At 40.3% G+C, this 21,977-nt stretch overlaps 1 protein-coding gene across 5 annotated transcripts in view; it reads left to right on the top strand.

Moving 5' to 3' along the window:
* The window catches only part of ANO10 (anoctamin 10), a 687,222-nt gene that overhangs the window by 262,385 nt on the left and 402,860 nt on the right, over positions 1-21,977 (top strand). For 4 of the 5 annotated variants that reach the window (XM_056520224.1, XM_056520226.1, XM_056520223.1 and 1 more), the window contains exon 8: positions 19,649-19,723. The exons of the other annotated variant lie outside the window; for it this stretch is intronic. In XM_056520224.1, coding sequence (XP_056376199.1) covers positions 19,649-19,723 — 75 coding nt within the window. The remainder of the gene's footprint in view (positions 1-19,648; positions 19,724-21,977) is intronic. 5 annotated transcript variants of the gene reach the window in all.

Raw genomic sequence — 21,977 nt, 5'->3', positions numbered from 1 at the left:
AATCGTGAGATCGAGCAATAACCGGTGTTCACCGACAGGTGCGGGTAACCTGCTGAACCCCGTTCGTGATAGGGATCAGGGATTGCAATTATTTGCCAGGAAAGAAGAATCCCAACTAAGTGCGGGTCATAAGCTCGGGTTCATTAAGTCCCTGCCATTTGTACACACCGCATGTCTCTACTACCGATTGGATGGTTTAGTGAGGTCCTCGGATCTGCCCCGGCGGGGTAGGAGAAGGCCCTGGCAGAGCGCCGAGAATTTAAAGATCATTGTTGAAATTTACATTAAGCATGTATTAGCTACTGCTAAACTTCCAAAAATTAAAGGCCCAAGGCCAGAAGCATCAGTGAGGCAAGAAGTTCCTGAAAGACACAGAATGAGTCAGGAGCAGTCATTCGCAGTACACAAGAGTGTTTCATAACCCCTTACATTTAAAGATCAATGTTGAAATTTGCATTAAGTATGTATTTAGCTACTGCTAAACATCCAAAAATTAAAGGCCCAAGGCCTGAGGCATCAGGGAGGCAATTAGTTCCTGAAAGACACAGGATGAGTCAGGAGCAGTCATTCGCAGTACCAAAGAGGGTTTCATAACCCCTTACATTTAAAGATCAATGTTGAAATTTGCATTAAGCATGTATTTAGCTACTGTTAAACTTCAAAAAATTAAAGGCCCAAGGCTAGAAGCATCAGTGAGGCAAGTAGTTCCTGAAAGACACAGGATGAGCCAGGAGCAGGCAATCGCAGTACCAAAGAGGGTTTCATAACCCTAATTGATAACCCAAGAGGGTTTCATAACCAACCATAATTGGGAAGTGTTGGTGTAGCAGCATGGTCAATCTACTCTGAGGCATCTGGCATTGGTGGCTAAAAATCCTGGCTGATCCATCCCTGATTCATCTTGACAAACGTCAGTCTCTCCACATTTTTAGTGGACAGACGAGTTCGCCTTGGGGTGACTATGGCCCCGGCCGCACTAAACACCCGCTTTGATGGCACACTACTGGCCGGGCAGGACAGGTTTTCCAGGGCAAACTCTGCTAGTTGCGGCCATAAATCAAGTTTGGCTGCCCAGAAGTCCAGCGAATCTTCATTGGTTGTTGGCATGGTCATGTCAAGGTATGCCACCACCTGCTGGTTCAGGTCCTGCTCCATGGGATGAGTTGCTTCACTATGCGGGTGAAGAAAGCTACTCATCAGCGACTGTAGACCCAGGCTGCTGCTGATTGAGCTGGTACTGCTCCTGCCACCCCTCCCCTCCCCAGCAGCCATGGCAGTGGAAGGTGAGCGCACAGGGCCCCCCGAGTCAGACCTGCGAGTGGATGGACCATGTGGCCGATAGGCATCGGCCAACTGACTACGTAGAATCTCTCTGTAGTAGGTCAGTTTGTCCTCCCTCTCAGTGGGTGTAAAAAAAAAGGCCCCCATTCTGGGACGGTAGCGAGGGTCTAATAAGGTGGAGATCCAGAAGTCATCCCGCTGACAAATTTTGACTATTCGGGGGTCACTACGCAAGCAACTGAGCATGCATCGTGCCATTTGCGCCAGTGACTCGGAGGGACTACCTGCCTCCATCTCCACTGCATACTGCCACGGTGTGTCTGGGTCCTCTGTCTCGCCTTCCTCATAACCCTCCAGCTCCTCTGGCTGCTCCTGCTCCTCCTCTCCTGTCCGATGACTAGAAACACCAGCCATCTCATCCAACCTAAACTGTGCTCCGCTCTGCCCCTCCTCCTCCTCCTCCTCCAGTTCAGCCCCCACAGGGCTCATGTAGCCTTGAGATGTAGGCGCAACGTCTCCATTGCCGTGACCAGCCATGGTTTCAATCATTTGTTGTAGGAAATGTAGGAGTGGAATTACGTCGTTCATGGCGTAATCCAGGCGACTTACAAATAATGTGGCTTCCTCAAAGGGCCTCAGCAAACGGCAGGTGTCACGTATGAGCTGCCACTGGTTCTCACTAGAGATGAGCGAATTTAGAGTAAATTCGATTCGTCACGAACTTCTCGGCTCGGCAGTTGATGACTTATCCTGCATAAATTAGTTCAGCTTTCAGGTGCTCCGGTGGGCTGGAAAAGGTGGATACAGTCCTAGGAAGGAGTCTCCTAGGACTGTATCCACCTTTTCCAGCCCACGGGAGTACCTGAAAGCTGAACTAATTTATGCAGGAAAAGACATCAACTGCCCAGCTGAGAAGTTCGTGACGAATCGAATTTACTCATCTCTAGTTCTCACATTGAAGTTACACAGGGGAGTACTCCTATCTGCTTGGATCATCAATAAATCGGTGATGGCTTTTCTTTGTTCGTATAGTCTGGTTAACATATGGAGAGTGGAATTCCAACGTGTGGCAACGTCACAAATAAGACTATGTTGTGGGATACCGTTCCGACGCTGCAGCTCAAGGAAGGTGTGCTTGGCGGTGTACGAGTGGCTGAAGTGCATGCACAGTTTCCTTGAAAGAAGCTGTGATCTGCTCGGCGGCAGAAAATATAGGTGCACTCAGGCGCTCTCCTTGCAGGTGTCGATTAAGTCCCAGTTAGGGTAAGAATCCAATCCAAACGGGGGTATTAAAACCAGGTGTATTTTCTTGTATAAAAGAAATAAAATAAAATGAAACGGCCATATCACAGGGGGCGGGACAACGTGTTTCGAAGGGTGTGATCCCCTCTTCGTCAGGTCCAATGATTGTACAAGCCGGGGATGCCGTCATATATACCGGCGAAAAGACTGCGAAAATTATAGGCAACTGTTTAAAAACATTATATCAGTTATAATATTCTATCCTCAATTGTTAGGGATTTATAGTAAAATAACGATACAAAGAAATGTACAAAGATGGCAGGTGCACGTCCTGGCACTTCTCTGCCTGACATACTTAGTGCATTTATGAGGGTATTACAATACGCTACACTACTCTTTAAACAGTATTTGTCTAGAACAGCAGCAGGTGATTACTTATGGCTGTCCTTTCACAGTATGCAGGCCCTTTACAGATTAACAGGCACAAGATGGTATACTACTTGGATGTACGTATGCGGTATGCACTGATGAGGGCAGTAATATTCACAACTATATGCAGAAAAAACTCTGTATTTTTGTAAAACACCAGCTGGTGAATACTATTGTTTGGACTTTGACAGTATGGAGCACCTTGACAGATTAACAGGTACTAAATGGTACAAAACTTGGATGTACCTATGCAGTATGCACTGATGAGGGCAATAATATGCGCAACTATACGCAGAAAAAATAAGTATTTTTTTTTAAACGCCAACAGGTGATTACTTTTGCCAGTATCTAGACTTGTTACAGATACAGAATAGTAGACTGCTTTGATGTAGGCATGTGTTATGCACGTATGAGGGCAGACAAATGCACAACAGTCCGCTGAAAAATAATGTATTTGTGAACAGCAGCAGGACCCAACAGTGCAGCACCACAATAAAAAAAATATACAGGGATTAAACCCTAAATTGCACTCTGTCACACAATTCCGAGCAGCAGATGATTTGTGGAGCACTGTAACCCCTTAACGACCACGGACGTAAATGTACATCCTGGTTTGGCAGTACTTCACGCACCAGGACATACATTTACATCCTGTGCATGACCGCGAGTATTGGAGTGGAGCTCGTGTCATACACAGCAGGTTCCAGCTGCTATCAGGAGCCGGGAGCCGCCTGTAATGGCCGACATCCCTGATCGCGCAGATGTCCACCATTAACCCCTCAGATGCCGTGATCTGTACTGATCACGGTATCTGCGGCAATGCGCATGATGAAATAGGTGATCGGATCGCCGGCAGCGCTGCCGCGGTGATCCGATCTCCTGAAATGGCGGACGGAGGTCCCCTCACCTGCCTCCGTCCGTCTACTGGCGTCTCCTGCTCTGGTCTGAAATCGAGCAGACCAGAGCAGAAGATCACCGATAATGCTGATCAGTGCTATGACCTATGCATAGCACTGGACATTATTAGCAATCAAAGGATTGCTATAGATCAGTGGTCTTCAACCTGCAGACCTCCAGATGTTGCAAAACTACAACTCCCAGCATGCTTGGACAGCCAATGGCTGGAGGTCTGCAGGTTGAAGGTCTGGAGGTCTGCAGGTTGAAGACCACTGCTATAGACTGTCCCCTATGGGGACATAAAAAGTGCTAAAAAAAAAAATTTGAAAAAAAAAAAGTAAAAAAAAAAGTGAAAACTCCCCTCCCCCAATAAAAATGAAAATTGTCAGTTTTTCCCATTTTACCCCCAAAAAGCGTAATTTTTTTTATATAAACCTATTTGGTATCACCGTGTGCGTAAATGTCCGAACTATCAAAATATAATGTTAATGATCCCTTACGGTGAATGGTGTAAACATAAACATTTTTAAAAAAGTAAAAAAAATGCTGCTTTTCTTGTCACATTTTACAATAAAAAAAAAAAATTATATAAAAGTTTTATATATGCAACTGTGGTATCAATAAAAGGTACAGATGATGGTGCAAAAAAAGAGCCCTCATACCGCCGTATATACGGAAAAATGAAAAAGTTAAAGGTGGTCAAAATAGGGCGATTTTACATTACTGATTTTGTACAAAAAGTTTTAGATTTTTTTTAAGCGGTACAAAAATATAAAAGTATCTAGCCATGGGTATCATTTTAATCATATTGACCCACAGAATAAAGAACACGTTATTTTTACCGTAAATTGTATAGTGTGAAAACGAAACCCTACAAAATGTGCAAAATTTCCTCCCTAAAAAAATATTTTTTTGAGTTCGCCGTACATTTTATGGTAAATTGAGATATTTCATTACAAAGTACAATTGGTCACGCAAAAAACAAGCCCTTATATGGGTCTGTAGATGGAAATATAAAAGAGTTATGGATTTTAGAAGGCGAGGAGAAAAAAACAAAATGCTAATATAAAATTGGCCTGGTCCTTAACCTGTTGGGGACGAAGGGCGTATGCATACTCCCTTGCGTCCTGGTACTTAAGAACGAAGGGCGTTTCCATACGCCCGTGGGAATTTCGGTCCCCGGGTGACTGCTGACATCGATCAGCAGGCACCCTGTGCAAATGCCCCTCCCCCTCCCATGTCGGCGATTGTCGCAAATCACAAGTGAATTCACACTTGCGATTTGCCGCAATTCCGGGTCATACGGGTCTATGGTGACCCGGAATATAAGGGGGATCGCGGTTGTCTAAGACACCCACGATCCCCCTGAAGGGATAGGAGGGTCACCCCTCCTATCCCTGCTATTGATGGTCTAGACGTGACCACCAATAGCAGATCAGGGGTGGGGGGGCTTTACTTTTGTTTTCCCCGTCCACCCACAATAGGCGGGCCAGAACGGGGAAAATGAAGAGGACCGGGCGCCGACGTCCACTTACCCGTCCGGAGGCAGCGGAGCGACTGTGATCGGCAGGCGGCGTGCGGCAGAAGAGGACGGCTCCCTGGATCTGACAGAAGCCGGTAAGTTGCCTAGCGGTAAGTTGCCTAGGGCTACAGTCTGAGACCACTATAGTGGTCTCTAGACTGTAGCCCTCCAGATGTTGCAAAACTACAACTCCCAGCATGCCCAGACGGGGCATGCTGGGATTTGTAGTTTTGCAACATCTGGAGGTCCACAGTTTGGAGATCACTGTTCACTGTTCACTGGTCTCTAAATTGTAGCACTCCAGATGTTGCAAAACTGCAAATCCCAGCATGCCCAAACAGCAAACAGCTGTCTCAGCATGCTGGGAGTTGTAGTTGTGTACCTCCAGCTGTTGCATAACTACATCTCCCAGCATGCCCTTCTGTGATCAGTACATGCTGGGAGTTGTAGTTTTGCAACAGCTGGAGACACACTGGTTGGAAAATACTGAGTTAAGTAACAACCTAAATGAAGGTTTTGCAACCAGTGTGCCTCCAGCTGTTGCAAAACTACAACTCCCAGCATGCACAGTCTGTCAGTACATGCTGGGAGTTGTAGTTTTGCAACAGCTAGAGGCACACTGGTTGGAAAACCATCAGTTAGGTTCTGTTACCTAACTCAGTATTTTCCAACCAGTGTGCCTCCAGCTGTTGCAAAACTACAACTCCCAGCATGTACTGACAGACCGTGCATGCTGGGAGTTGTAGTTTTTATACAGCTGGAGGTTTGCCCCCCATGTGAACGTACAGGGTACATTCACACAGGCAGGTTTACAGTAAGTTTCCTGCTTCAAGTATGAGCTGCGGCAAATTTTTCGCTGCAGCACAAACCCCTAGCGGGAAACTCACCATAACTCGCCAGTGCGAATGTACCCTAAAAACACTACACTACACTAACACATAATAAAGAGTAAAACACTGCATGTACACCCTTTACACTGTCCCCCCCCCCCCCAATAAAAAATAAAAAAGTTATTATACGTCAGTGTTTCCAAAACGGAGCCTCCAGCTGTTGCAAAACAACTCCATGCATTTCTGGACAGCCACTGACTGTCCAGGCATGCTGGGAGTTTAGCAACAGCTGGAGGCACCCTGTTTGGGAATCGCTGGCATAGAATACCCCTATGTCCACCCCTATGCATTCCCTAAATTAGTCCTCAAATGCGCATGGCGCTCTCTCACTTTGGAGCCCTGTCGTATTTCAAAGAAACAGTTTAGTGCCACATATGGGGTATTTCCGTATTCGGGAGAAATTGCACTACAAATTTTGGGGGCTTTTTCTCCTTTTACCCTTTATGAAAAGGAAAAGTTGGGGTCTACCCCAGCCTGTTAGTGTAAAAAAACATTTTTTTACACTAACATGCTGGTGTTGCCCTTTACTTTTTATTTTCACAAGAGGTAAAAGGAAAAAAAGACCCCCAAAATTTGTAACACAATTTCTCCTGAGTATGGAAATACCCCACATGTGGGCGCAAAATGCTCTGCGAGCGCACAACAAGGCTCAGGAGTGGGAGCGCACTATGTACATTTGAGGCCTAAATTGGTGATTTGCACAGGGGTGGCTGATTTTACAGCGGTTGTGACATAAACGCAAAAAAATAAATACCCACGTGTGACTCCATTTTGGAATCTACACCCCTCACGGAATGTAACATGGTGTACAGTGAGCATTTACGCCCCACAGGTGTCTGACAGATTTTTGGAACAGTGGTCAGTGAAAATGAAAAATATAATTTTTTTGTTTGCACAGCCCACTGTTACTTTTCTTCTGAGCATTGTAGTGCGCTCGCAGAGCACTTGACGTCCAAACATGGGGTATTTCCATACTCAGAAAAAATGGGGTTACAAATTCTGGGAGGCATTTTCTCCTATTACCCCTTGTAAAAAAAAAAAAAAAGTAAAATTTGGGAAAAAACAGCATTTTAGTGAAAACATTTATTTTTTTCATTTACACATCCAACTTTAACAAAAAGTTGTCAAACACCTGTGGGGTGTTAAGGCTCACCATACCCCTTGTTACGTTCCTTGAGGGGTGTAGTTTCCATAATAGTGTGCGATGTTGGGGGGGGGGGTTGCTGTCCTGGCACCATAGAGGCTTCCTAAATGTGACATGCCCCCCAAAAACCATTTCAGAAAAACTCTCTCAACAAAATCCCATTGTTGCTCCTTCCCTTCTGAGCCCTCTACTGCGCCCGCCGAACACTTTACATACACATATGAGGTATTTTCTTACTCGAGAGAAATTGGGTTACAAATTTTGAGAGGATTTTTCTCCTTCTACCCCTTGTAAAAATTCAAAAACTGGGTCTACAAGAACATGCAAGTGTAAAAAAATGAAGATTTTGAATTTTCTCCTTCACTTTGCTGCTATTCCTGTGAAACACCTAAAGGGTTAACATACTTACTGAATGTCATTTTGAATACTTTGAGGGGTGCAGTTTTTATAATTGGGTCATTTATGGGGTATTTCTAATATGAAGGCCCTTAAATTCCACTTCAAACCTGAACTGGTCCATGAAAAATTCCGATTTTGAAAATTTTGCTAAAAATTAGAAAATTGCTGCTGAACTTTGAAGCCCTCTGATGTCTTCCAAAAGTGAAAACATGTTAACTTTATGATGCAAATATAAAGTAGACATATTGTATATGTGAATCAATATATAATTTATTTGGTATGTCTATTTTCCTTACAAGCAGAGAACTTCAAAGTTAGAAAAATGCAACATTTTCAAATTTTTCATCAAATTTTTGAATTTTTCACCAAAAAATGATGTAAGTATCTACGAAAATTTACCACTAACATAAAGTAGAATATGTCACGAAAAAACAATATCGGAATCAAATTTATTAGTAAAAGCATCCCAGAGTGTGGGGTAATGGAAATTTTCCAGAAATGATGAAACTAAAGGAATATGTTAACTGGGAAAGAAATGGGGTTATTAGAGTTAAAGATTTTGTGATAGAAAGCACGTTAAAAGAGTGGAAAACATTCAATAGGGAATTTAGTATTAGTCAGAGCGAATACTTTTCATACTTACAAATCAAAAGCGCTTTTGAGAAGGAGAAGAACAACCCTAGATGGGCAATAAATAGACATGAGTTAATTGACTATATGTTTGGGCTTCGGTCCTCCTCGACAAAGGTATTAGGTAAAAAACCTATAAATACGCCACTACAGCGTATAGGGTAAACCCACCAAGAATAAAAAATGTATATAATAAAATGAATAAGAAATATATTAATCTGATAAATCAATAACCATCAAGTTTAATAAATATAGTTTTATTTTACAAAAAATACATATATCATACACAAGCAAAAAAGATTGATAATAATATATAGCTAAATAACACACATAAAAATAGTAATCATTAGCGCAATTTGATAATGTGTATAATTATTTAAAAAAATATTTTATATATATATATATATATATATATATGTAAATAAATGAACTTAAAAAATGCAAAAGATAGCAGGGACGGGAAAAGGATGTAAAAAAGAAGAAAGGCGTAAATGTCGGGGTCAACTGATCACCAATGGATCATAAAAGCACCTGTTGCTATAAAATACGTGCAATGTGACACTCTGTTTAAAGCATAAAAAGTGTGTTTAACCTTAAAAATAAATATGCATAAAGTGCAATGTGCAACACAGAAATATAAGTGTATACAATAAATGTAAAAAAGCAGTGCAAGAAAACAAAAAATAAGGTGCTAAAAGTGAAGGTGTCAGAATGTAAATACTTGACCCCACATGTAAAAAGAAGATAGGTTCCACGTCCCTGCAATCACCTCCAACGCGTTTCACCGTGACCGGCTTTGTCAAGGAGTATGTGTATACTAAATAGGAGCAAGGATATATAGGGTATTCAATAAAGAAACTATTAACACACCTGTGGTATCAGGAAGCGCCTCAGCTAACTACCGGAAATGACCTACAACGCCAAAGATCTCTAGTGTCTAATATAAAAGAACGCACGGGCTACACCAAAATGGCACCCGACACCGTTCCTGCGCATGCGCGTCTACAAAAAAAAAAAATATATATATATAGTAGGGGGAACAGAGGCTCTGAAAAAATGGCGTCCATGGTCTATACTGCGCACCATGAGCAACGGCTACACAAAAATGGCGCCCGACGCCATTCCTGTGGATGCACATCTACATAAGGAATAATAGGGGGAACAGAGGCTCTGAAAAGATGGCGTCCGTGATCTACACTGCGCACCAGGAGCAGCGGGATTAGATGGTTAATTTAATTTAATATATACTTATAAACAAAATAGATAATAAATTGCAAGCTGAAACCGGACCATAATTCATAGAATAGATATATAATTAAAAATTTGAAACTGGCCAAGGAAGGGGAAAAGGAGAAAAAGGAAAGACAGACCATAATGAATGTAGTGGTGACATGATGCAAGTAATAGGTGAATTAGTGAAAAAAATCATGATTAAGATAAAACATGATAAGGAAAAATATGTAATAATAATCATAATGTGTGAAAAAGTGAATAAAATAAACATATGTGTATATATATATACACATACACACACATATATATATATATATATATATATATATATATATATATATATAAACAATGCATAGATAAATATATATGTGATTCATACATGTGAACCCACAGTAAATATGTGAATAAAATCAATAAAGAATATAATGACAAGTGGAAAATAACCATAATTATCCAACATGATTAAATACCAAAAAAATATATACATATATAGAGGATATATGTATGTATATATTTTTTTGGTATTTAATCATGTTGGATAATTATGGTTATTTTCCACTTGTCATTATATTCTTTATTGATGTCACCACTACATTCATTATGGTCTATCTTTCCTTTTTCTCCTTTTCCCCTTCCTTGGCCAGTTTCTAATTTTTAATTATATATCTATTCTATGAATTATGGTCCGGTTTCAGCTTGCAATTTATTATCTATTTTGTTTATAAGTATATATTAAATTAAATTAACCATCTAATCCCGCTGCTCCTGGTGCGCAGTGTAGATTACGGACGCCATCTTTTCAGAGCCTCTGTTCCCCCTATCATTCCTTATGTAGATGTGCATCCACAGGAATGGCGTCGGGCGCCATTTTTGTGTAGCCGTTGCTCATGGTGCGCAGTATAGACCATGGACGCCATTTTTTCAGAGCCTCTGTTCCCCCTACTATATATATATATTTTTTTTTATTTATTTTTTTTTTTTATTTTTTTTTCTTGTGTATATTTTTTTTTATGTAGACGCGCATGCGCAGGAACGGTGTCGGGTGCCATTTTGGTGTAGCCCGTGCGTTCTTTTATATTAGACACTAGAGATCTTTGGCGTTGTAGGTCATTTCCGGTAGTTAGCTGAGGCGCTTCCTGATACCACAGGTGTGTTAATAGTTTCTTTATTGAATACCCTATATATCCTTGCTCCTATTTAGTATATACATACTCCTTGACAAAGCCGGTCACGGTGAAACGCGTTGGAGGTGATTGCAGGGACGTGGAACCTATCTTCTTTTTACATGTGGGGTCAAGTATTTACATTCTGACACCTTCACTTTTAGCACCTTATTTTTTGTTTTCTTGCACTGCTTTTTTACATTTATTGTATACACTTATATTTCTGTGTTGCACATTGCACTTTATGCATATTTATTTTTAAGGTTAAACACACTTTTTATGCTTTAAACAGAGTGTCACATTGCACGTATTTTATAGCAACAGGTGCTTTTATGATCCATTGGTGATCAGTTGACCCCGACATTTATGCCTTTCTTCTTTTTTACATCCTTTTCCCGTCCCTGCTATCTTTTGCATTTTTTAAGTTCATTTATTTACATATATATATATAAAATATTTTTTTAAATAATTATACACATTATCAAATTGCGCTAATGATTACTATTTTTATGTATGTTATATAGCTATATATTATTATCAATCTTTTTTGCTTGTGTATGATATATGTATTTTTTGTAAAATAAAACTATATTTATTAAACTTGATGGTTATTGATTTATCAGATTAATATATTTCTTATTCATTTTATTATATACATTTTTTATTCTTGGTGGGTTTACCCTATACGCTGTAGTGGCGTATTTATAGGTTTTTTAGTGGTTGTTTTGGGTTTTCCCCAATTTTATTTAGACCACAGTATATAGGACTTCTTTTAGGTTGTTAAAGGTATTAGGTAACTTATATAAGGGCCTAGTTAGATTTTCCATTGAAAAATTTCCTACTGTCAAGAGTAGGGATAAATGGAAGCAAGTAGTAGGTCAGATCGATGGGGAAGAATGGAGGGAAGTATTTATAAATATTTCCCAATCATCTCTCAATATGAACCATAAAACCTCTATGATAAAGCTGATACATAGGATCCCATAAACGCCGGGGTTCTTGTATAAGATAGGAAAAAGACTTGACTCTAAATGCCCGAAATGTAATATGGAAGGTGCGGATTTGTCACATATGGTGTGGAGCTGCCCAAAACTGCTTTCCTTTTGGACAGGGGTATACAATATGGTAGAAACGAAATTGGGTACTAAGATAAGCTTTGATATTAAAACGGCCATTCTAGGGATAGGACTTGCAGTGGATGCAGTGCAAGAACAGTGTTCTGATAAAGGCTTTCGGATTAGCTAGAATAATTATTCTTAGGAGATGGTTTGCTCCCCAGGGCCCATGTTGGGTTGAGTGGCAGAGGGAAGTTCAACAAATGAGAAGATTTGAAGCTATTTACTATCAGGGAAAAAAGATAGGTCAAAAAGTTGAAAACGAGTGGAAGAAATGGGATGAGGCATCCTAGCTGGTAGTGGGTGGGGGGATAGGGGTGTGGGTGGGATTATTTATATTGTGAAAAGCGAATTTTGAAATGCATTATTGTAATTTTGTAATTTGAAATAAATAAAAAAAAAAAAAAAAAAAAGCATCCCAGAGTTATTAATGCTTAAAGTTACAGTGGTCAGATTTGCAAAAAAATGCTCCCGTCCTTAGGGTCATAATGGGCTACGTCCCCAAAGGGTTAAAATGTAAAAAAGTAAAAAAATCAAGTAAAAAATTGTGAAACCCCCCTCCCTCAATAAAAACGTAAATTATCCCATTTTCCCTATTTCACCCCCAAAAAGTGTTAAAAAAATATTTTATATACATATTTGGTATTGCTGCGTGCATAAATATTTGAACTATTAAAATAAAATGTTAATGATACCGTACGATGAACGGCGTGAACGAAAAAAAAAAGTCCAAAATAGCTGCTTTTTTTATATCATTTTATTAAAAAAAATTATAAAAAAATTGATTTAAAGTTTTATATAAGCAAATATGGTATCAATAAAAAGTAGAGATCACAGCGCAAAAATTTAGCCCTCACACCGCCACTTATATGGAAAAATGATAAAGTTATAGGTCTTCAAAATAGGGGGATTTTAAACGTACAATTTGTTTAAAAAGTTTGCGATTTGTTTTAAGCGCAAAAGTAATAGAAAGGTATGTTATCATGGGTATCATTTTAATTTTATTAACCCAAAGAATAAAGAACACATTTAATTTTTACCATAAATTGGACGGCGTGAAAATGTAATCTTCCAAAATTAGCAAAATTGCGGTTTTCTTTTTAATTTCCCCACACAAATAGTATTTTTTTGGTTGCGCCATACATTTTATGGTAAAGTGAGTGATGGCATTACAACGGACAACTGGTCACACAAAAATAAGCCCTCATACTAGTCTGTGGATGAAAATATAAAAGAGTTATGATTTTTTTGAAGGCGCGGAGGAAAAAACGAAAACAGAAAAATAAAATTGTCTGAGTCCTTAAGGCCCAAATGGGCTGAGTCCTTAAGGGGATAGACATATTCGTAGAGGTAGTTACAAAAGCACTAAAGCAATTGGAACAAAATACTGTGGGTGAACAAAATTTAACGCATGCAGAAAGAAAAACGTTAAGGTCCTTGCAAAGTGATACCTCCCTGGTCATAAAACTCTCCGATAAAGTGGGAAAATATTGTGTTGATGGCCAGGGAGGATTACAAAAGGATAAGCCTGGATATATTGGAAAAAAGAGATTGTTATCATAGGCTTAAAAAGGACCCCACGCAGGAATTTTCTAAGGAATTAATAGCCATTCTGGACGAGGCAAGATCGGCAAATCTAATAAACAGGACAGAACATGAACACATGAAACCTGTAACACCTAGGGTGGCCTGTTTTTACTCTATCCCTAAAATTCATTAAATATACATGTGTATATAGTAGAGGCCACACATATGCCATATAACAGAAACCCTCATGGAAAATAATGCAAAAAACTAAAGTTGTCCCTAAAGACTGAGGTGCCGTATAAAACATACCATTTATTGGTTCATTAAAAGAATCACCACATCATTCAAAAATTTAACATGATACCCACTCCGTGATAATCAAATAATAAAGACCATCATCATTTAACACTTGGTCACGGACAGGAAAATCATTAATCAAATACATATGAGGTGCAAACAGTAATTAGAAGCATAACTCATAGTAAAAAGAGAACCATAATGCACGTATATGTCCCATCCCAACGCATTTCTATGCATGCAGCAAATTCTCTGATGTCCCATTAGCTTCCTCAGGGGACCCTAAGGGAGTGTGCAAAAAGGAAGTATAAACACAATTATGATTATAAACTGTGTGATTGCTACTCAAAATGGTAGACCTATCATGAAGTGGCCATTCTTCACAATTGAGATGCAAGGCTCACTAAGCCCAATTAGTGATGCGTAACCACCACTCGAGATGTACTCCTATATATGGGAATAGACACCGACTGCTGATGACAGTCCTTCCCTGTCAGACTAGAGACTTGCTAACAACAACCCTGCAGTGCCAGAGTTCCCGGTATTTGATTTTGTTTTTTGCATCCCTAAAATTCACAAAGGTTATCCCCCTTTATGGGGAGACATATTGTGTCGGGGATGGGTAACTTAACATAGGGTTTGAGTCAATATATAGATCAAATATTGAGGCCATTTATGTACGCCCTGCCATCATTTGTTAGGGATACAACAGATGTCCTTAAAGGGGTACTCCGGTGGTTAAGATTTTTGGCTATATTGCATCTTCTTTTAAGGTTCATGTTTTATGCAATTGACATGTATTATATGTTTGTGTAGCATGTGTCTTTTTTTCCTTACCTGTTTGTGGGCCAGGAACTTCTGTAGTTCTGTGTTGGTTCTCTTATTGTTGTCCACAATGTCGGCCATGTTAGGATTAGGCTGTGGACAACACATGAGAGCTTTTTTTTTTCTCTGTTCTTTCAGAACTGTATGAGAGAGAGATGCCACACCCCCTCACCTCCCCCTCCATGAGGATGCAGGTCTGCATGAGAGAAAGAAGCCAGAGCAGGGGTAGAGAGAGGACATACACAGTTCCTCATCTCCCCTCCCCCTGCTTTGTCTTCTGAGGACGCAGGTCTGCACTGAAAGAAGACCGAGAAGATAAGAGTGTTATCTGAATGGGGGGATAACAAAGTGCACGGGCTGGGGATGTATAGACTGCAATGGAATAAATCTCGGACTTGGGATTATTTCTATGTGTGAAGGGGGGGGACTTCTGAATGACACATGCTGGGAGTTGTAGTCCCTGTTATGTGTGTGTATGCTAGTGTTTCCAAACCAGTGTGTCTCCAGCCGTTTTAAAACTATAACGTCTAGTATGCCCTGACAGCCTTTGGGCATGCTGGGAGTTGTAGTTTTGCAACAGCTGGAGTCACACTGGTTGGGAAACACTGTCCTAGCCTATTCAGCATACACATAGTGTTACACCAGTGTTTCCAAACCAGAGTGTTTTCAGTTTTATCAAAACTACAACTGTCAGCATGCCCGGACAGATTTTGGCTGTCCGGGCATGCTGGCGGTAGTAGTTTTGCAACACCTAAAGACACCCTGGTTGGGAAACACTGGTGTATGCCCTATAGAGCTGTGGTGAGCTACAACCCCCAGGAGACTACAGAGGCAGCATGCTGGTGTTATACCACAGATTGAAGACTCCTGAATGACACATGCTGGGAGTTGTACTCCCTTTTGTGTGTGTATGCTAGTGTATTCCAACCAGGGCTGTATATATTAGTGTGCTGTGTATAAGTGGGCCGACCCGGGAAAATAGTAGGGTGGGTAAAGGGCGGAACAAAAAAAAAGGAGCCGCCCCAAACCAGCAAGGCATGTGGCATGCTGGATTTGTAGTTTTCAGCACAGCATGAAACAGGAAATGGAAGCAAAGAGGAAAACAAAGTGGGAGATAAAAAGACAACAAAGAACGGAAATAGAGTAGCCTAAACAACAAGAATAGAAATGAAACAAAACAAATAGGGTAAGTCAAAAATGGAAAAACACGTTGACCACCGGAGTACCCCTTTAAAAGAATAGATGACCTATGGTTGGAGGAATGAGCAATGTTGGCCTCAAACTCTTGTTTTTTGTCTTTAAAAATAATGATTTTAGTTTGAGGGTGTCCTTTCACCAATGCCGAGGCACAGGGATGGGGAGCCCCTGCACCTCCAGTTACGCAAATCTGTACCTCCTGGGAGGACCAAACGGTATTCTGTGAAAGTATGTCGTCATGGGCCGACCATATTCTAATATGGTTAAGGTTCATAGACAACGTCTTTCTGATCTGGACATCAATGGAAGTGGGTGCTGCAGGAGAGATTGCGGGTCAGACATCTTATACCCTATCCTTTTGATAGGGGATAAGATATCTAGGGGCCGAGTACCCCTTTAACTCTTTAACAACGCAGGACGTATATTTACGTCCTGCGCTGGCTCCCGCGATATGAAGCGGGGTCGCGCCGCGATCCCGCATCATACCGCGTCGGTCCCGGTGCTCATCAACGGCCTGGACCCGCAGCTAATACCACACATCGCCGGAAACTATCCCAGCTAGTCAGTCGGGCTGTTCGGGACCGCCAAGGTGAAATCACGGCGTCCCGAATAGCGAGCAGGACACCGGGAGGGCTCTTACCTGCCTCCTCGGTGTCCGATCCCCGAATGGCTGCTCCGTGCCTGAGATCCAGGCAGGAGCAGTCAAGTGCCGATAACACTGATCGCTGCCATGGCAGGGATGTGTGCAATGAATCAAAGTGTGCAGTGCTATAGCCCTATATGAGGGCTATGACACTGCAAAAAAAATGGTGTAAAAAAAGTAAAAAAAAATATGTATTAACCCTTTCCTGAACAAAAGTTCAAAACACCCCCCTTTTCCCATAATAAAAAATTAAACATCTAAATAAAAAAAAATATATGTGGTATCGCCGCGTGCGTAAATGTCCGAACTATAAAACTATATCATTAAATAAACCACACGGTCAATGGCGTACACGCAAAAAAATTCCAAAGTCCAAAATAGCGTATTTTTGGTCACATTTCAAACCATAAAAAAATGAATAAAAAGTGATCAAAAAGTCCGATCAAAACAAAAATGGTACCGATAAAAACTTCAGATCACGGCCCCATAAAAATAAAGAAGTTATAGGGGTCAGAAAATGACAATTTTTAACATATAAATTTTACTGCTTCTAGTTATGATTTTTTTCAGACGTACGACAAAATAAAAAGTATACAAATAGGTATCATTTTAACCGTATGGACCTACAGAATAAAGATAAGGTGTCATTTTTACTGAAAAATGTACTGCGTAAAAACGGAAGCCCCCAAAAGTGACAAAATTGTGTTTTTTCTTCAATTTTGTAGCACAATGTTTTTTTCCCCGTTTTCGCTGTACATTTTTGGGTAAAATGACTGATGTCATTACAAAGTAGAATTGGTGGCGCAAAAAATAAGCTGTCACATAGAATTTTAGGTGAAAAACTGAAAGAGTTATGATTTTTTTAAAGGTAAGGAGGAAAAATGTCAAATAAAAAAACGGAAAAACCCTGAGTCCTTAAGGGGTTAAACTCCTTCACTGTATTTGCATAAGGCTGTCCTTCATATAAGATAAGGCCAGAAACTATTTATAGTATTCAGAATATTGGGCAGACTAGATGGCCAGAATGCTTCTTATCTGCTGACACACATTCTGGGGAAGATTTATCAAAACCTGTGCAGAGGAAAAGAGCCCATAGCAATCATTCAGATTGCTTCTTTTATTTTGCAGAGGCCTTGTTAAAAGTGAAATAAGCAATTCGTTTGGTTGTAACTGGGCAACTTTTCATCTGCACAGGTTTTAATAAATCTCTCCCTCTATGTTTTCCAAGAGTTAGGTTGTAATAAGTCACTAAAGATCTGCACTCTCATCTTGAATTCTTTCCAAGCAATTGTGGCGCTTTGAGTGACAAACAAGGAGAGCGCTGCCATCAGTTGGTATGTCTTCAGAAGTCCATTAGAACTTCAAATACAGCAATTTGCTGAGAAATAAGAACAGATAGGTTTCCCTGCAACAAACAAAGATTCTGTAAACAAAATGACTTCTCTAGGAACAAAATGTAGTTCACTCAATGTTGCCAACTTGTATTTGTAACAAAATTAAATATTACCATTTTATAATAAATTCTCTCTATCATAAAAATTCATAAAATTAAATCCTGTATTTTAAGAGAATGAGAGCTAACTAAACATTTTAAACATTGTATTCGTTTGTTTCACATCAAAATAAATAGGAATTAACGATGTTTGACTAGATTTTGAGTGTTGACCAGTGTTATTTGCTACTAGATTTTTAGTCATCACATTGGTAAATGGAAAAATCCGGTGCAGCAGCTCGAATATAAAAGTATTTATTCCTTTTCAGTACAGCAACACATACGGACCAAGGCAGCAGTGACGCGTTTCGATCGTCTAAGCGATCTTAATCATACTGATACAGAGTCTCAGAGTTGGATATACGGGGAGGGAATCCCAAACACAGTTGTAATCATTATCCATGAATCAGGAGAAAGGGAAAAAGACCACCCTCCCATCAGGCTAACTCCATTAAAAAACTATATGTAATGCTTGCATCAAATATGTCACAATAAGATAACATATAAATATTAGTATTGCTAGAAAATACTGTGAATAATATAAACATAGGTAAGAACATATTTTGTTGATAGTGAAAACAATTACAAAATTAACTATTAAGCCGCATGACCCGGGATGTCTACCATATGTTTTCATATATTTTTTCCCTACCCCCCCCCCTTTTTTTTTTTCTTTCTCCCCTCTGTATATCACACATGTAATGATATCTATGTCTATGATGAAGTTGTCTTCCTACTCACCTTTTAGGGTCATACTACAATACTTTGTATCACTGTAGTCTACGTAGTGCAGTATATGTATTTTCATGTATTTGAATAAATTTCATCTCCTGTGGTTTATATTCTGGATTTATATCCATGTGCTACTGCGATGCAATATTGCAAATATTTTGTAATTGTTTTCACTATCAGCAATATATGTTCTTATCTATGTTTATATTATTCACAGTATTTTCTATCAATACTAATATTTATATGTTGTATTATTGTGACATATTTGATGCAAACATTACATATAGTTTTGTAATGGAGTTAGCCTGATGGGGGAGAGGTCTTTTTCCCTTTCTCCTGATTCATGTATAATGACTACACCTGTGTTTGGGATTCCCTCCCCCATATAGGCAATCCAACTCTGAGACTCTGTATCAGTATGATTAAGATCGCTTAGACGATCGAAACGTGTCACTGCTGCCTTGGTCCGTGTGTGTTGCTGTACTGAAAGGAATAAATACTTTTATATTCAAGCTGCTGCTCTGGATTTTTCCTAAGTCTTCCATTATCTTCAGCACTGTCCAAGCTGATCAGTGACGCGGCTGGCGTTTTCAAAACAAGGGGGTGAGCTGGTTTACCTTGTCTGTTGTTTCCACATTGGTAAATATAACACATGATTAAATCAAAATTAATCAAGTTCATTAATTTCAACTTCATCATAGTCTTACTGGTCATATTTATAAATTTCACACCTAAAGATTTATCAAAACTGTTTATCAAAGTACATGGACATATTAACCAGAGCAGAAAGCCACTATGAGCGGCTACTGTTATTTTGGACTGTTCAGTAATTCATTGTTTTAATAGTGTAAACCTTTTGTATAGATATCATGCCTTAACTGTGTGTTCTTTTTTTTTTTTTTTTTTTTTTTTTTGCAGTTTAACATTGTAAATTGCTTTGCATCACTGTTCTACATAGCCTTTGTCATTTTTTTATTTTTTTTTTTGCAGTTTAACATTGTAAATTGCTTTGCATCACTGTTCTACATAGCCTTTGTCATGTGTGATCTAAAGCTCTTACGCCAGGTGAGTGCAGTGCATACCTGTTTGGCTGTTTTTGAACATTAAGTTTGCAAAATGACAGCTTAGACATATTTATGTAAACAGCTTAATCACATGTAAAAACCTAAATGTGAGGAATATTAAGTGGTCATTGTCTGTTCAAACAACTTCCCTCCTATGTGATTCCTAACATAATTGTATATAACTTAATTTACCAAAAATGACTCCTTACCCAAATAAAAAGCTCTCACGTCTTGGCCACTAGGTGTCTCACTCCCCTAAAAATTGATGTTTGCTGCCTTTTGTTAGAAAAATTCCATCTCTAGCAGCAAAAAAAGACCAAAACCTAATACATTAATTTGGGGCATCACTTAATGTTATGCAAGAAAGATATACTGGACTGTGGGAGTGCAGCCTGAGCTTATCTGCCTTTCCTAGCTGCCCCATGCTGTACTCCAGGGGGGCCACCCTGTTCCCTGAAAGGTTATTTAAAGCATCTGTCCTGTCTTATACCAAATATAAAGTTCTGTGTAACACCTGGAGTGATTTGTGTGAGTACTTAAATTTGCACAGAGGGATCACTGCTATTTTAAACAGCCTTCTCACCTTTTTTTTTTTCTTTTCTTTCTCCAGTCTGCCTCTAGGGGGGAGGGGTAGATTGGACACAGGTGTATACATTGTAGTTTGGGACTCATTCTGAGCGTGCTCTTACTGAGAGTTGCTTTGAAAGAGAGGAACTGCAAGAGGGTTGTAAATCTGAGAGTTTGAAAGCAGGAGTTTGAATCACTTTGAGTGTTACTTTGCTTACACCGTAAAGACTTTAACTCAGAAGGTCTACTGAGAATTTAATTGTAATATTTACTGTCTGTTTTTTGTTGTAAATCTGTTAAATCCCCATAACTAGATGGCCTCCATGTTGGAAAATGCAGTCCGGTGTACATCCTGTTCAATGTATGCAATCCTTGAACAACAGTTTGAGGGTGCATATTGTTGTGCGAGATGTGTGCTAGTTGTCCGTTTGGAAGTCCAGATCCTGGATCTAGAGGAGCGACTGGGAACATTGAGAGGCTTTGACAACTTGGAGAGGAGTCTCCTGCTCACTGAGAAAGTACTCTCTGGGGTAGAGGTGGGGGAAGATAGTGGGACGGAGGTGCAGGACAGTCAGGCAGCTAGCTGGGTTACAGGAAAGGTGGTAAAGGGAAAAGTGTCAGGGAGGCTAGTCCTGAACTGGCACACCCCAACAAGTTTGCCCGGTTGGCAGATGAGGGGGATACCATTTTAGAGCTAGCAATACTGCAGCAAGATACTGCCTCTGACCACCAGGGGGTGTCTGCTCCAGTAATGAGGGAAGGAGGATTGCAGGGCAGGCCAGACAGGTACTGATAGTGGGGGACTCTATTATTAGGGGGACAGACAGGGCGATCTGTCACGAAGACCAGGATCGCCAAACAGTGTGTCTTCCTGGCGCTTGAGTTCGGCACGTCGCGGATCGGGTTGACAGGTTCCTGGGTGGGGCTGGAGAGGATCCAGCAGTCATGGTACATATTGACACCAATGACAAAGTAAGAGGTAGCTGGAGTGTCCTAAAAAATTATTTCAGGGACTTAAGCCGCAAGCTTAACACCTTAAGGACCCATGACATACGCGTACGTCATGAGTCCCGGTCCTGCGATATAACGCAGGGTCACACGGCGACCCCGCATCATATCGCGGCGGGCCCGGCGTCATAGTGAAGCCAGGACCCACCGCTAATAGCGTGCGGCACCGATCGCGGTGCCGCGCGCTATTAACCCTTTAGCCGCGCGCTCAAAGCTGAGCAGCGCAGCTAAAAACGAAAGTGAAAGTGCCTGGCTAGCTTAGGGAGCTGTTCAGGATCGCCGTGGCATCCTGAACAGCTGTAGCACAGGAGGAGGTCTTCTTACCTTCTCCTGTGCTGTCCGATCGCCGAATGAATTCTTCAAGCCTGAGATCCAGGCTTGAGCAATCAATCGCCGAAAACACTGATTGATCCATTCCTATGGAGATGCATCAATCAGTGTTAAAGATCAGTTAATGCAATGTTATAGCCCCCTATAGGAGCTATAATATTGCATAAGAAAAGTGTAAAAAAAAAAACATTAACCCTTTGAATTATCCCTTCCCCTAATAAAAGTTTGAATCACCCGGCATTTCCAAGAATAAAAAAAAACAAACAGTGTAAATAAAAATAAACATATGTGGTATCGCCGCGTGCGGAAATGTCCAAATTATAAAAATATAGCGCTTTTTAAACCGCACG

This window comes from Hyla sarda, chromosome 5 (assembly GCF_029499605.1).
Source record: "Hyla sarda isolate aHylSar1 chromosome 5, aHylSar1.hap1, whole genome shotgun sequence".
Lineage (NCBI taxonomy): Eukaryota > Metazoa > Chordata > Amphibia > Anura > Hylidae > Hyla > Hyla sarda.
Note: the sequence above shows the minus strand (reverse complement) of the source record. Positions and strands in the feature narration are given on the sequence as shown.